At 49.4% G+C, this 15,652-nt stretch overlaps 1 protein-coding gene across 1 annotated transcript; it reads right to left on the minus strand.

Moving 5' to 3' along the window:
* Window positions 1-1,110: 1,110 nt before the first annotated feature.
* Window positions 1,111-11,900, minus strand: FBXO40 (F-box protein 40). Its single transcript, XM_040593859.1, has 3 exons — window positions 11,410-11,900; window positions 3,735-5,633; window positions 1,111-1,742 (listed from the first exon to the last, which is right to left on the minus strand). Exons 1-3 carry the CDS (start codon window positions 11,416-11,418, stop codon window positions 1,545-1,547), a joined length of 2,106 nt encoding a protein of 701 aa, XP_040449793.1. The 5' UTR covers window positions 11,419-11,900; the 3' UTR covers window positions 1,111-1,544.
* Between the last annotated feature and the right edge of the window lie 3,752 nt (window positions 11,901-15,652).

Here is a 15,652-nt window from a genome sequence, read left to right on the forward strand (position 1 = left end):
TTTGCTCACCACGTAACTTGTGCCTTCAATTACCAAGTGCCCAGCTCAGGTTCATCACCAATTTTTATCGGTAAGAGAGGGCTCCTCCTTGCACAGCCGCCTCATCCCAGGTCTGTCCTGGGGCCAGGGGTGGCCAGTGTGGCACGTGCCCATCCCCCAGGGCCAGCTTCCACCCGGGCAGCCAGGCGTGGGGAGCAGCGGTCCAGGCCAGCACGTGTCCCGGCTCCCAGCGAGCTTCTCGTGCCCGAGATGGTGAGGTGAAAGGCAGACCTCATGGCCCTAGCTCGCACTTCTGGCTACCAGCTGAAAAAAGAACGGGGCATGAGTCAGCGCGGTTGCTGTCGGCTTGCGGAGCGGTTTATGGCCGTTCCAGGGAATCCCCCTGACCACCGTCACTGCAGCGTCTCCAGCTAGTGCCTCCGAAAGGGGCTTAAATAGCGTGGTAAGACAGGTGCTGTTGGTAACCTGCCCACTTGCTCTCATCTGTTGCCTCAACAAGCACATTCTGGTTTTAAATTAGTGTATTTATTAAAAAAATAAACCAAATCCTAATCAATCTTCTGCTCTGTAAAAAAAAAAAAATAATTATTGTACTCCAGCCAATTTAACTGAAGCAGACACTATCCATACTGTTACAGAATGGGCTTCTGGGGTGCCTTTGCTTTTCTAGAAAAGATTGTTTTCTTTGACATGTTGCTTACAGTTGCCATTTGCAACATACAACTGAGCAGGTGAGGCATTCTGAAATTGACTTCAAATAGCCTTTGATGGCTTCAATGGATTTTTAAATGAAACAGAGAATGTTATTAACTGAAAAATATAAAGGTCAATTGAACACCTGAAAGTGTTTGCTACTTGGTGATTTCTAACAAAGAGCAAGTCTGTTCGCTTTGGGTTGGTTTGGACGCTTCCCTGAGCTCGGCTTTAGCTTTGCGCTCAGCTGGGCAGCCTGCCTGCATCGGGGTCTTAAATGACGGTCTGCGGCTGCGCAGCAAATTCCTGAGCCTAGAAGATTAGAACTGGAGTTCTAATTAATCCACTTAGTTGCGGGGGCTCCTTTTCTTTTGCCCATATCTGAGGACAGACCAGCAGCCCCTAGGTCTGCCAGGCAGGATGGTGCCTACCCATGCTCCTAGACCCTGGCTTTGCCAGTAAAGCCGAGGTGTTTCAGACCTCGTAGCTAGGTACGACTGCTCTTGCTTCTCGCAGGGACAAGGGACGGGAGCAGCAGCCTACCTTCCAGGTTGCAAAGATGCTGTTTTCACACAAGATCCTTATTGCTTTCTTCAGGATGCTGTATTAAGCAAGGAACAGAAACATAAACAGAAAGCATGTGATATCAGTGAGCAGTGGCTGACATTTTAACAGTTAAATTAGTGCAAGGGAAGAAAAAAAAAAAGATGCAGGAGATTTCAAACACAGCTGGGGAGAAGCCAGTTTTGTATGTCCAAAGGAGAGTTGGAAGCAACAATCTTTACACCCAAATTCCCAAATCTTCTTTTCAAGGGCCCTGAAAGGAGTGTGGCAGAGCGGGAGCAGGTTATTCAGACTCTGCGCTTGAAGGTAGAAACCAAAGTCTTTTGAGTCTGCTCTTGAGATTCGCACATGCCGGCCAGCATCACGGGGTCCGTCCGGGGCTCCACTTGGTAGAAGGGACAATTCTTCAGGTGCTCTGACATGCACATGATGTTGCTGCGCTGCCATTTGTTAACTCGGGAGAACAGGCTGCTGAACTGCCAGATCTGATACAGGAAAGGGGAGAGAAATTGGGGAGAAAAAATGGGAATGCTGGTAAAAATAGAAGAAGATTTAAAAAATCTATATATGCTTATAGTGGGTGTGCATCGCTTGTACTGGACAGGCTAGCAAACATCTGATCGTGCAGGGGTAGCATAGCAAGTGAAAATGGGGTCTGTATTGTCATGGACCTTGTACTGGGTTTGCTGCTTTAGGCATCACCTGCCATTTTTAACAGGAAAATGTCCTTCTGCAGGGTTTGGTGTCAATCTAGTGCAGGGCACAAGGACACCTGACCACTGCACCTCTGCTGAAAGCTCCATCACACATGCAGTGTGATCCAGGGTGTTCATAGAGCAAAGTGGCTACAGCATGCTTGTGTGACAGCATCTCAGAGAAACCTGACTTCATAACGACCTTCCAAAGCACTTCAAAGTAATTAACATTACAACGCTGTTGTTATTTACCCAGCCCCAGAACAAGCCTGGGAAATGTAAAAAATAGAAACATGCAGCTAAAATTTTCTGATTCCACATACCGTTTGGTGATACACTAGCATGTAGTGATAGGACTGTGATTAAGTCACTTTAATATTTGCTGTATATCATGAAATCAAATGAATTTTTAAAGTTATAGCAGGTTTCTTCTCCCTAAAGCCGTTCCTTCCTGTGGAAGAAGGACAGTCGGTGGCTGTGCTACAGTTTACCTGGCCCTGTCCTAGTCCTAAGCAATCATAGCTATTATACACAGCCATCAAGAAACTCAGACTAATTACAAACAGAACATTTTCGAGCAGTCTGTGCACTGGAAACAAGATTCCTGTGTGGTCAGTACAGAGAGCTAGCGCGAAAAGGGTTAGATTGTTAGACAGTCCTTAAACTCAATGCTGTTGGTTTGAAACTGTGCTACAATAACTGAAGTTAATTGCTATATGATTGCTCAGCTGCAATTTTTTCCTTTTACTGAAGGAAGCCACATCCTCCAGTAAATTATTTCAGTGGCTAATTCCTGTTCTGGATTGGGCTAATTCAAGTTGCAGCCACCAAAATTTTTTGTGTAACACAGATTTTTAACTCACCATGCTTCATGTTTTCTCTTAATAAAAAGTACTTTCTCTTAATAAAGAGTGATAAACAGTGCTAAGCTTCTATTTCATAAGAATCAATGGGCAGTAATCTTCGGTGGTCTGCTTGAAGTCCAGGTCCTGAGATCATTTCTGGGAGTCTTCCCTGGATCCCTAAATCGTTTGTCCTAGATCTCTGCCTTGTCTGCTTGCTCGTGCCAGTCTCCCGGGCTATTCTATCAACTGGCCAGAAGCCGCCCCATAACAGCTATTGCTCAGCTACGACTCTGAGCTGTGTCCGTACCTCTTCCAGGCACAGCCCGTCCAGGCGGTGACGTTCCAGCCCAGACCGCGGGCGCCCAGCCTCGCAGGAGGCGCTTCCTACTCCCTTGGGTGCCCACGACCCTCGCGCCAGGCACTCACTCCTGGCACTCCCGGCACTCCTGGCACTCCTGGCACATCACGACAGCCCTGGGGGGTCGATGCGAGTGCCTGAGCTCCTTTCATAGCCCTGTCTCCTCGTTATTTACCTTTTTGGTGTTTTAAAGCACGTTTTAGCTTTGACATGCCCTAGATTGGCTTGTAAAGAACACAAAAAAGTATGAGCATCAAGTTCTTCCAAAGTCCATGTGCAACCCTTAAGTACCAGGAATTCTCAGTTCCCAGTGCCCAAAACTGGTGCATGTGCAAACCGGTTACCCAAGATGAGCTCAGGTGGGGAGGTGCAGCTAGTCAGGCGTGTCTATGACACCCTCCTACCTTCGCTAGACATCTTGCATCTTACAGCCCTGACCCCTGACAACTGTGGTGCAAATTCGTGACCTCATGAAGCTTCCCCACACCTGCAGGCTCACACACAGTGTCCCTCACTATGCTCACGCTTTATCTGGGGAGAACTCCTGGCTGTCTGTTTCCCAGTGTCACAGGCACTTGCCTTTTTGTGAGCTTTCCATGAAGTACCGCCATGGGAATATCTTTTTTTCTCCCAGACCAGCAGGACCATTCCTCTCTCTTGAAGAAGAGTGGCACAGATGTCCCTCATCAGCACTGACACTTGGGACAACTGAGATAAACTGAAGCTGTCCAGGAACCCCGCGATGTACTTGAGCACTTCCAGCGGGAGGCTGCTCAGCAAGTCCTTACTCCTCTGTTGATTAACCACCGTGGAACTGCACTTCCCTGACTCCGCAAGGAGCGGGTCCACCTCTGGCTTAATAGCAAATGTCTTGAGGGGCTTGCTGTATATAACCTTGGCCTTAAGTCCATCGGGGCAGAAAGGATTTTGAACAAAAGTGCATCCCAAGTAGGCCAGTGGGCAGCGATGCTGGAACCATCCATCCAGACATGACTGAATATCAGCGTGCACATTCTTGAAGTGGGACGGGAACTCATCCCTCCGGAAGAAATGACTGCAAGTGAACGTGAAAGCTGAACTGCTTTTGTTGTGCCTCCTGGTTACACATTCAGTGTAGAGCTCCATGTGGAGTTCTGGTGGGCTCTCTTCATCCAGAGTATCTGCTAGAACAGCATTGCAGGAGAAGGGCTCCAGGGGAAAGCTGTACGTCTGTGTTGCAAAATCCACAAAGAGCCCATCGATACCTCTTGCTTCAGAGATCTCGTGGCCTTTCAGCTCTTTTTCCAGTGCACACAGCAGGGTGGCTGTAACTATATTTGCCTTAGGTAGTTCTTCTAGGTTTAGTCCTAATTCTGAGGTATCCACAGACTTGTCTGAAGTTGGCATCTTGTGGCCCATTGCATCTCCTAGTCGTGCTCTTTTGCCACAGTAACTAACTGGCACTTTGAAGGTGTAGACAGTCTTCACCTCCTGAGCTTCCAGGTTGCCATAGACAAAGTCTTTTTCTTTGGGAGTGCAAGCAGCTAGCTGGCCGAAGCGGATGAGCATTCCCCCGTGATGTACCAGATACATGTTGTAGTCGCCTATACCGACTTTGTTCTTCAGCCTCTCCAGGACCCCTTCTTGCCAGGGAGCCAGTCCTGTCATTTCTGTGTTCGGTGTTACTTGCTCAGGCTTTTGGTCCTTTGCCTCTTCTGTGCCCTTAGGTCCTTCCTTTGCCTTCTCCGTGGAGCTGGCAGCATGCGGGGCTGATGCTGTTTTCATGGAAGCCTTCTCCACCGCTTGTTCTGTGCTGGTTGCTGAGCCTGTTACCTTGCAAGCCAGGAGCTCTTTGCTGAAAATGTTCTCCCAGGTTTTGTAACTCCCCAGATCCATTCCCTCTTTGTCCTTCGCTAAATCTTCACGCTCGCGTTGGCTGAGCTCGGGCAACTGGTCGTCACCCTCTTGGGAACCACAGGCTGCTCCTCCCACAGCCCCTTCTTCCCCACCCACAGCTTCATCCATCAGCCCTTCCGCCACATCCTTTTTCCTCCACTCTGGAAACAAGTCACCTATTTTCAAAGTCCTGAAAAGTATCTTCTGGTCTCTGAGTGCCAAGGCTGTGTCCAGACATTCTTCGTTCAAGGTCTCCTTCATGATGTTGTTGTGGAGGGTGGTGTCCGAATCCACATTTGGCCAGCGATTCCACTCCATGGAGCAGCAGACCACGCTGGCTGGACAGACCTGGAGGTGCTTCCCCAGCTTAAAGCGGGCCATGGATAAAGGGCAGCCGTAGCCTGCGTTGAGGCAGGAGACCTGCTCTAGGGGACAGAGCAACTGGTGTTCCTCCTCCTTGCACATGTGGAAGGTGGCCCCGCAGTGGAGGCGGCAGCTGATCACCACGCAGGAGACGGTGGGCTCGGCCGGCGCGCGGCAGTGCTGACTGAAGCATCTCTCGCAGTGCCTGTGCTGGCCCAGGGCAGCTTTCTGAGCCCGGCGCTGTGTAGCAAAGACAAGAAGACAAGAGTTATTGCCCAAAGGAGCCGGGGTGGCCGCAGACCCTCCGTGCCCATGCTTGGCTTCTACATGTTAGGTGCTTATATGTGTCTCTAGTGGGAATAAGGCTGTGGGCAAATGACTGCCAGCTCCATACAGTCATGTACCGGCACCGGTCCCTCACTCATAATATCTCTGCCCTTGCAAGAGTTTCTGGCAATAGCTGTTAATCCTTCCTAAAAATGAGAAAACAGAAGCACAGCGTCTGACAGCGAGTAAATGGAGATGGTGGTTAGCGTGAGGCATGCCTTCTGTTGTCAAAAAGCTAAGCGCATAAGGAACGATGTTCTGGGCCAGCCCAGCAGGCTTCTTCAACAACATCCGTACGAGACGCTGTTTAGGCAGAACATGTAGGACCTCCTGTGGTCCCTTCCCCTTGTGTACAGCTGTTGGATTAGGGAACGAGAGGCTGCTCAGACACTACTTGGAGCTGCTTCCCTGGATACCTTCAACTGGAACCAGTAACTTGGCCCAAAGAGGAGCTTCTGCAAGTTGAAAACTCCCAACTTCTGCCTCTCTGCTCCTTGCTTTAGGGCTGCACCCCGGCTTGGTTCAGCCTACTGCAAATGTCTGTGGAAGGGAAACAATAAAGAGGAACTGGAGTTCTGTTTCCAAACAGGACCTGGTGCACTTTTTTTTTTATGTGAAAATGAGAAAAAGGTTTTTGACAAGTCTTCCCACAGCACCCTTTATGCAGTAGGAACTACATAGGCCCCGCAACTCTCATTTGTCTCTGGGGAAAAATAGATATTGGTAGTAAAATAATCTACACTTGCTTTTTTTCCTAAGGTTAAATAAACGACAGCAGTGTCATTGACGTAGCTGCGAGTGGTTCTGCAGTGGCAGGTGAAGGGGCCTGCCCCGAGGAGTGCCGCGGGGGAAGCGGGCTCCGGCTCGGGGCAGGGGCGCCCATGAAGCTGCTTCCCCTCCCGAAGGCACTGTCTTAACTGCTGCTCTTCCACACGTGGGCGATGGAAGTCGCGGGCAACACCAGAGGAGGAAAGATGTCTGGGAAAGGCAATGCCTGTGGGTTCCTGCAGTCACTACGGACCACCCGTTTGTGCTTGAATTTGATGTGCATCAATTGCTCAACTCATCTTTTTTCCACCCTTTGCAACTTCCAATGCTGACCGATAACAGTTACACCTCCTGATGAATCAAGCCCCTTCCCCTCGGTCCTGCGCAGTACAGGAACACGTCCTGAGCGGCCCCTTTACCCTGGGACAAACTTACACTCTGAAGTACCAGGCTCAGGTTCTCTTGCCTTTGCACGGAAAGAGCTCGAGACAGCAATGCAGAAAAATAATATTTCATAACTACTCATCATAAAATTCCTTGCCCTGTCTTGGGAAGCACTGGCTTCTGCACAGGGTGACACCAGGGGTCTGACCAGGGTGGCCCCAGCCACATCCAGCCCTTAAATACATGCAGTTTAGAGTGGTGTCTGTCCTGCTTTGGGCTGTCCAGTTACATCTACTCTTGCATGGCTCAGAGGAGCAGGAGATACAGATGGGTTTATTTCGCGTTGGCAGCATCCTTGCTGCTCTCATTCTTGTAACATTTTGCTGCAAATATAATCTCTAAAAATAGTCCCAGCTATGACTTGCATAAGGTCAGAGGAAGGCTGGGTACATTACATTGCAATAAAAACATGAACGTGTGAACAATACTTTCCACTGCAAAAGTAACTCTCAGAGAGAAATAATTGATAAATAAAAATACAGCAGAGGCACAGGCCTTATGGTTCTCCAAAACACAGAAAGGACTGACTGCAAAGTTCCTGGAGAGGAGCCTGCTTTCACACTGCAGTATGCCAAAACAAACCCCAGCCACTCGTGTAGAGCAAGAAAATACATGCTTCGTTTACAAAAAGTGACTGTATCAGAGCATTCAGATCCAGAATCAGTCTTCATCATTATTCAGGTATTTTTCAGTTGAGTTTACCTCATGTCTAACTTACATGTGCTGCTCTTTTCAGACAAATGATTTCCATGCTTCTCATTGTCAGATCTGTGGAGCTGGAGGACAGGAAGGGGGACAGAGAATTTTTCTGATATTTATTAGGGTTTGAATGCTGCTTCTATTTTGACGTGCCGGTAATGAGGAGCTCTGTATTTTAACTGATGATCTAGTTAGCTCTGTGGTTTAGGTGGTGGTATTATTGTCAGTGCACAAACTACAGCTTTCAAAATGCCGAGTGGAAAGTTTACAAATTCTTGCCTTGGTAAGTTTGATACGTAACATCCAGAGGCAGGTGACACACAGATCTGTCAGGTGATGAAACATTTCTCTAAACCTGTAAACTTCTTGTTTCCCTGCAACTTGCAAAATTTCATATGAGCTGGGTTAAAAAAAATCAAACCAGAAATGCTTGCTTGAATCATGTTCAAGCTAGTGTGGAAAGAAAGGATGCAAATTGCAGCCCACAGTCCGTCCACTTTGGTAAATCTTTATTTTTAGGCAGTCATGACAGCAAATCAGGTAAGGTTTAAAAATATACAGCTGCTATTCTAACTAACTGCAGATATGTCTCTGTCTGGAGCAGATCTTTCAGTGACAATACCTTACAGTTTATACACCAATTACAATTTCTTTTCAGTGAATGTGTATTTAATTCAGTTGCAGTCAATCAGCCAGAACAATACAACTGTTTTTCTCATTTGGCATTTGCTATGTGTGACTGAACATATGACATACTAAGGTTACACATCGTATCTGAGCTCTTCGCGCAGAGTCAAGGGATGCCTCCCATTTTAAGGAACCATCCAAAAGGGCCACCAGAATCCCCAGATAATCTCCTTAAAGAGTGCCTCTGAGATGAGATTGCAAATGAACATAAAACAATCTTTCAAAGATTCACAACGTGATAAGGAGCTCTTAAAAAGATCTCAGGAAAGTTTGCATCCAAATGCTGGAGCCAAGAGTGTTAAAGTTATACATAATGTTACAGCAGAAAAATATTTTCAAGGAATGTGAATGCTTTGGTGAAGTGTATAGGCCAGATAGGAGGCATTCTTGATTTATTTTAATCCTTGTTACCCTGTATATTGTGTTTATCTCATTTTTTTATCTTAATACTTAAATCCTGATGTGAATACAGAGTTATTTTCCTTATAGGGTTTTTCAATATACATATTATCTTAGTACCCGGGGGGGTTCACAGCGAATAACGAATTTATCTTTGCAGCACCAGAGGTGCACTTGAGGCTAAAAGATACTATTACTTCTATTTAGCAGATGTAGAATTAAGGTACAGAAAGATGAAAATAAATAGAATTAAATATAATATTTTATATAAAATAATATATATATATACACAGCAAGCATGGGGATGCTCAGGTTCTGATGTTTCACTGGCAGTTGGATGCCTTCTGCACAAAACCCCTAGCACAGCCAGCTGGAAAATCATGTTTTTTAGGAGAGCTTCTAAGTCTCCTTAAACCAGAGTTTTTCTTCTCTCTCCATGCAGCACTCTTCCTTAATTACTATGCACTTAACAATCACAGCAAGAAATCAGGCTTGGGTCTCAATTTTGCTAAACAGATATATTTATTTCTTGGAGTTGAGGAAGAAAACACTGCTGCTAGAAACCATACCATAGCACCTTTGTACACGATTCTCAGGGGCCTGAGTTTTCTAAAGTCCTGTCCTTCGATACAAAATAAAAAGCAAATCCAAGAATGCCACCATGTGGAATCACTGTCCTTTGTGGCACACCTGCTCATTCAGACTGATCTTGCACGTGGGTGTTGCCAGCCAAGCTTTAAATGAGTCAGGCAGTGAATATGGTACAGCTCAGGTTAGGTGGAAAGGGCAAATAAAAGGTATAGACGAAATCTTCATCAGTAACACTGATAACCTTCTACCGAGCATGTGCAAGGCAAAGGGTTTTTGAAGCTCAGACCTTGAGCAGTTTCCCATGGATTTTATAGGGGCACTTTGATTCCAGGGCAATCCTTCTGGGGAACCTCAAACCCTCAGTATAAGACGTGGAATGAAAAGGTTTTCTGTGAGACAGCTGGCCTGTTAGATAAGCCCAAAGGTGGAAGGACGAAGCTGCAACAATTAGGCAGCTAGTCTCTGTGTTTTCTAGCTGGGGATCCGCTGGCTGAGGCTGCAGTGTGTCATGGAAATAGCCACTAGTTCAGAGTTACTGAACGGGTTGGAACTGCTTGGGTTGGAACAGGTTGGAAAAAATACGCTTTACAATGACAAGGATGCAGTAGGTGCATCAGTCTGGAAAGGCTTCAATCTATGTTCCTTGCTTTCCTTCCAGAGCATGCCTGCTGTCAGGCTCTCACAGACATCAGCTTCTCTTCAGCTCCCTAAACCTGGCACGCAGGACCATGAGCTCAGGAGAAGCTGTTGCACCATCCAGCCTGATACCTACACACAGTAAAGCGGCACCAAAACTTGCTCGTGCAGTTTCTGCCCAGCGAAGTGCGCTAGTGCTGGTACTGGAGGAGCGGGGCGCAGCTTAGAGCCGGGAGGCGTGGGCAGCACAGGGCACTGCTGGGGAGAGCCCGCACAGCGCTCCCCACTCTGACACCTGGCTCAGCAGTACTTCTTGTTCCTCTCTACCTGGTGCAACATAGCCATAGCTCACCTGAGACAAACCCACCCCAAAATTCCAGGTGCTGAAGTGGTTCCCTGGGCTGGCGGTACAGTGCGGGGCAGCCCATGTGTTGGGGAGTCGTGTGGGAGGCAGACGGGACAGGGAGAAGGGGGAGGCTGTGGCACAGAGCTGCTCTGCTGCTCCTCCTGTATGTCGGGGGTCCCTGTGCTGTCCTTCGTAGGGACAGCCAGGCAAACTCTCCCCTTGCATGGGTAACTGGGAAACGGGGTTGGGTTTGAGTTCAGCAAGTGCTTTAAAATAACAGGTTCCAATTTAGTTGCAGTGTGAGAAAAAAAAACAGAAAGGTCCAAACTGTGGGTTTTTTCTTAGGCCTCAGGTTCTATTTTATGCTCTGTAATAATCTCATTTATATACTTTTCTGAAAACTTCTTGAGGAACTCAGAGGAATGGTTAATTGTTTTAAGCAAAACAAAAGAAAGCCAGCCCAAGGCAGGTGCCCAGTATAGAGAATTTCAGAGCTACAGGTTAAGGTCTAAGTCATAAAAAAACAAAGGAGAAAAGATTCCTGAATAAAAATTGCTAAGCAGCCACAACTCTAAATGGTACGGTAGTACCTGTAACCCTTGTGATTATTATTTCATCATTCATTGCCTGGACTACCGAAGTGGTTTGCAGTCTGACTCTACAAAACTCACCAGATTTTAAGTCAGCATTTTGCCACAAGATTGCTCTTGCCTCTCCTCTGACCCTTACTGTATCTCCTTGTCTCACTTCTCCCAGTTTCTTGAAAACTACAGAAATTCAATTTTTGATTTATCATATGTCCTGCTGCTGAAGCTCCCATCTTAAAATCAACATCTTAGTTTTTTAAAACCCCAGATACAGTGCTGCAAACTATGGCTAATCCACTGAAAAAGTTATGGAGGACTTTTTTTAGAGTAGCATGCAACAGAAGTGTTCACAGTTACCAGCTGCCTCTGTGTTAGGGTGTCATTTAAGACGTCTTGTGTCTGATTATTCCGCTTCATCTTAATTACTAAGGCTGTTTTGAAGACATCTTGATTTTTATAGCTCGATACAGTAACCATTGCACTGCATAAGGTTTGATCAATAAGAACTCCAAGTTGATTTACAAAGCCTTACCTTAATCATAGAGTCCCTTCGTGTGTGCCGCACACTTGCCCTCCTGGCCGCGCTCCGCTGGGTTGAAGTGAGGTGGGTGAGGGAGAGCTGCAAGCAAAGAGAGACAAGAAATGGGAGGACACGGAGCAAGCCCAGACAGAAACATCAAGTAGTTTGGGGATGTTAAAAATAAAACCTGTGCATGTGACCGCGTAGCTCAGCTTACAGAGCAGTCTCCTCCACTGTATTTGTTAACACTGTCACTTCTGGAGCAATACTTCACAGGGAGATGGGAGAGGCAGAACCGAGAATACTCTGTGTCCCCCGCATGAGCGGAAAGGACCAGCCCCCTTCCCGGAGTCCTGCACCAGCTCCCTGACACTCTCTGATGGAGGTTTACCCTGTATGACTTAACTCCCCTTGCTGCCCAGACCGCTTTGGGGTTTCTGCTGCTGGAGCTGTCGTGCCCCCGGCTCCCATCGCCACCAGCTCCAGCAGCTGGTGCAGACAGTGCTGGCAGGTTTCCGAGCCGTCTGCCCAGGGTGGGCAGAAAGAGCAGGAATGGCCCAAATCTGAGCCCCCACCTCCCAGGGACCCCCAGGAGGCTCCCCAGCTCCAGCCCCTCCACCACCAGGAGGAAACTCGAAGGGTGCAGCTCCCCGTGTCACCCTTTCTCAGCCAGACCCGAGGACACAAAGGAGAGCAGTCACGTTTTACCATCAGAGTGGATCCATTAAAGCATTTTCCCGGTGAGTTTCATGGTGAGTGTTTCATACTCATGGTGAGCACAGATGTACGGGTACTACTACCTGTCAGTGAGGGTCGGGGTAGAGATGGGGCAGGTACTGCTTCTCCCTGGTGGGTTCTCACCCTAGCTGGCTGCAAAGACACCTCTTGTGACCCTGAAGCCATACACGAACACTTTTCACCACCTCAGAAACACAGAACATCATCTTTTGACTGTGGTGGTAGTGGCCCTGAGATCCTAAGTCACAATGAACTTGCTGCTTTGCCTTATCTTTCCCTATCTGCAAGTCCCCAGTGACTCGCATCATTTGAAACAGTGCAGGCAACTGTGTTTTCATTTTCAGGGCTGAACAAAATGTCAGTAGGTGACAACCAAGGCTTGCTGGTGCCAATTGTAATTTAGTAGAGCTAAATATGGTTAGCAGTCTGGCTCTGTGGCCTTTTTTAGAAAGGGCTGTACTATCGTGATACTATTTGCTGTCATCCCATTGCACTGGGGGAAACGGGGGCCAGTGGTAATATGCCTAAATCCAAATTTCACCCAATCACAACATGATTGCTGATCTGTTTACTTCGTTCACTTCCATCCCTCACCCCCCATCCAAAGTTCAGGGTCATTTTTCAGCCTTCACTGTTGTCATTATCTTTTTAGACTGTGTTTAAAAACATGCTACTTGTGTGCCTCACTTTTTTACATGAAGTAAAAATTCTTCCCAAAATTCTGTATTACTGGTTTAGGAGTAAACTCCCTCTGTCTGAATTATCCCACACTACTAGAATAATTAGGGCTTCAGAAGTAGCTGCTGTCAGAAATGAAGCTACCTTCTGCCTTAATTTTACCGGCACCCGATGTCAGCCTGGTTTTAGGTCTCCATGTTTCCAAACATTCTGAACACTGGTGGTGCTTTTTACTGCTTCCGCGTGTTGCTCAGTGCTTGTGCAGACCCAGCCAGCCAGCCCTTGACCTGCCTCACTCTGCTCAGTACTCTGCCTCCAAGCCTCACTCAAGCCCCCAGGTCTTCCAAATCCTTGCCTGCAGGTGATGGCTGTACTCCAAAAGGGCATCACCTGTGGCAGCCTTTTAAGGCAGGGTATCAGAAGACAGGCAGAATGAACATAGTTCACCATGCCTGAAAATGTGTATGTGGTGGAGAGAAGGGAGCAGAAAAGCAAAGGCGACAGGAAACGGGAATTCATCCTTGTGCCTGCAGCACATCATTGTATTAGCTCAGCTGCACCTGAAATCAGACGCAGCAAAAAGAGAACTGGCAGATCTCTGCTGCCGCCCTTACCTGTCCTATCCGATTCAAGGTATCTCAGGAATGCCAACCAATACTGTAACTGTACCCCCTGCTGCACTACAGGTGTGCTTACTGGCAGAGTGTGAGAAATGTGCAGTCGCTGAAAGAAAAGTGTAACTTACTTAAGTTTTTGGTGCAAATACTTTGGGAGGAAGCTGTTGTCTGTCTGCTTTAATCTCCCTTACCTCAATTCTACGGGTAGAAATGCTGTGCTATGTAGATGCCCTATGAAATATACCTGTGTATATGATATATGTATCTTATATATGTATAGGTATATGTGTAATTGTATACATATCATATGTATAGAAATATGTGTATCTATTGATACAGAAACATCGGGCCAGATCTGGTAGCCTGAGAGAGCCAAGGCTGCTGCATCTCCATGCCCCCAGCTCCGAGCAGTAGCTAGGCTGAACTTGTATTCCCAGTAGCACATGCAGACACACACACATACACCACTTAAACATACATACACAGCTGGCCATGCAGAACACTCACACCAACACAGCATCAGCAGCCTCATCCCAGCCCTCCTCTGGCTGAGCAGGATGGAGGTGTGCTAGTGAGCACATGTGTGTACATATATATACATGCATGTACAGCATGGCTCCCTCCAGCAGCTGGGCTCAGGCAGTCTGCCCAGTAGTTGCCCCTCTCTCCCACTCTCCAGTCCCCCTGGTCACCCAGTAGCCAGCCCCTCTGTGGTGGTCTTGCCCCCAGGGACTCCCAGCCTTTTCAGCAGCTGGACTGGACAACTGGATAGGGCTCTCCCTGGCAGCCGTCTCTCCTCCCTCCCAGCCCCCTCCCAGCCCCCCTCACTGACTGGTCCAGCTGCATCCTCGCTGCTGCTGACACACTTGCATGCATGCCTGTGCCGCTGGGCACACAGGCCCCCCCGGACCCCCTGCATGTGGTAATAAGAGCCCCTCACCCAGGCAAAGTGTAAAAGGTGTTTAATGAGAAGATGGGACAGGCTGCGCTGGCCTGGTGCAGGGCACGGCCAAACCATCACAAACCATTTCTACACCACCAGCCCTTTTTATTCCTGTATCCCTCCGTTCTCCCACACTTGTTCCTCCACAGATCACCTGGATCCCTCCCTTTCCTGCCCTCAGTTCCTCCACTAGACATCCCCTAACGAGACCTGTGCAATCCCCAAAGGCTCCTCCTCCGCATCCCATCGAGTGTCCCACACCCTTGAATGCAGTGACCCCCCCAGCCCTAAAGGTGCTCTGGGGCCGAGGTTCCCTTGGAAGGGGCCCGGAGCCCCTGATTTGTCGTCCCCCCCCTCGTGCCTCGGTGCTCCCCAAGATGGGCCTTTGGTGGGCTGGTGGCTCCTGGGATGGGGCTGGGAGCAGCCCGGCAGGGCACTGGGCTCCTCCTCCTGCCGTCCCCCTGTGGGTGTGCAGACCAGCTTTTGCCACACAACCGCGTGTACCATCTACCTCAGCACATCGCATGGCTGACTAGCGGCTATTGTGGCTTTTTGCACGAACTGGACAACCAGTGCCCGCCGCTGTTATCCATCACTGCCGCCCCGCTGCGTTCGGCCTTGCTGCCGCCGCAGGGTCTGGGAACCGCGACATGGCTTCGCCCACCGCGCCTCCCAGCCTGCGCAGCGCAGCGCGGTGCTTTGCTCGCAGCGACGCCGCTTGTAGTGGCACCGAGGCCTCCGCCGGGTAACCCGCAGCGCAGGAAGCGCTAATTCCAGTGGAAATATCAGCTCGTCAGGTTATCCCGGGCCGTACGCCCCCCCGAGGGTGGGGGCTCTCTGTCCCTTTCACTGCTGCCCTCCCCTCGCTGCCAGGCGGCGGGCTGTGGCCCGCGGCCGCCCAACACCGCCCCGCCAGTGGCGGCCGCTGCGCCATTGCCGCCCCGCTCCTCAGGGCAGCGCCCGGCCGCACACCACCTCCACGGCCGCCACCGCCGCCGCCACCGCCACCCCTCCCGCAGGGAGGCGGCACCGCCGCGTCCTCGGCGGGGCCTCCCGGCTGAGGCGGCGTCCGCCGCACTACAACTCCCAGCATGCCCCTTGACCGCCCACCGGTATGCGCCTGCGTGCCGCGCCGCGCTGCATGCCGGCAGTTGTAGTGCGGCCGCCGCCCGGTGTAACATCCTGAGGAGCCGCCGCCGCCGGGGCCGGCCGGAAGAGCTCTCCTTCCCAGAGGGCGCTGCGGCAAGGCCGGAAGTGACGTAGGGCCCTGCGCCTGCGC

This window comes from Falco naumanni, chromosome 5, assembly GCF_017639655.2.
Source record: "Falco naumanni isolate bFalNau1 chromosome 5, bFalNau1.pat, whole genome shotgun sequence".
Lineage (NCBI taxonomy): Eukaryota > Metazoa > Chordata > Aves > Falconiformes > Falconidae > Falco > Falco naumanni.

Coding starts and splice junctions, on each gene's coding strand:
- FBXO40 (XM_040593859.1), bottom strand. Junction 1,743..3,734: donor CATGGAAAGCTCACAAAAAG/GCAAGTGCCTGT, acceptor TTCCTGTATCAG/ATCTGGCAGTTCAGCAGCCT.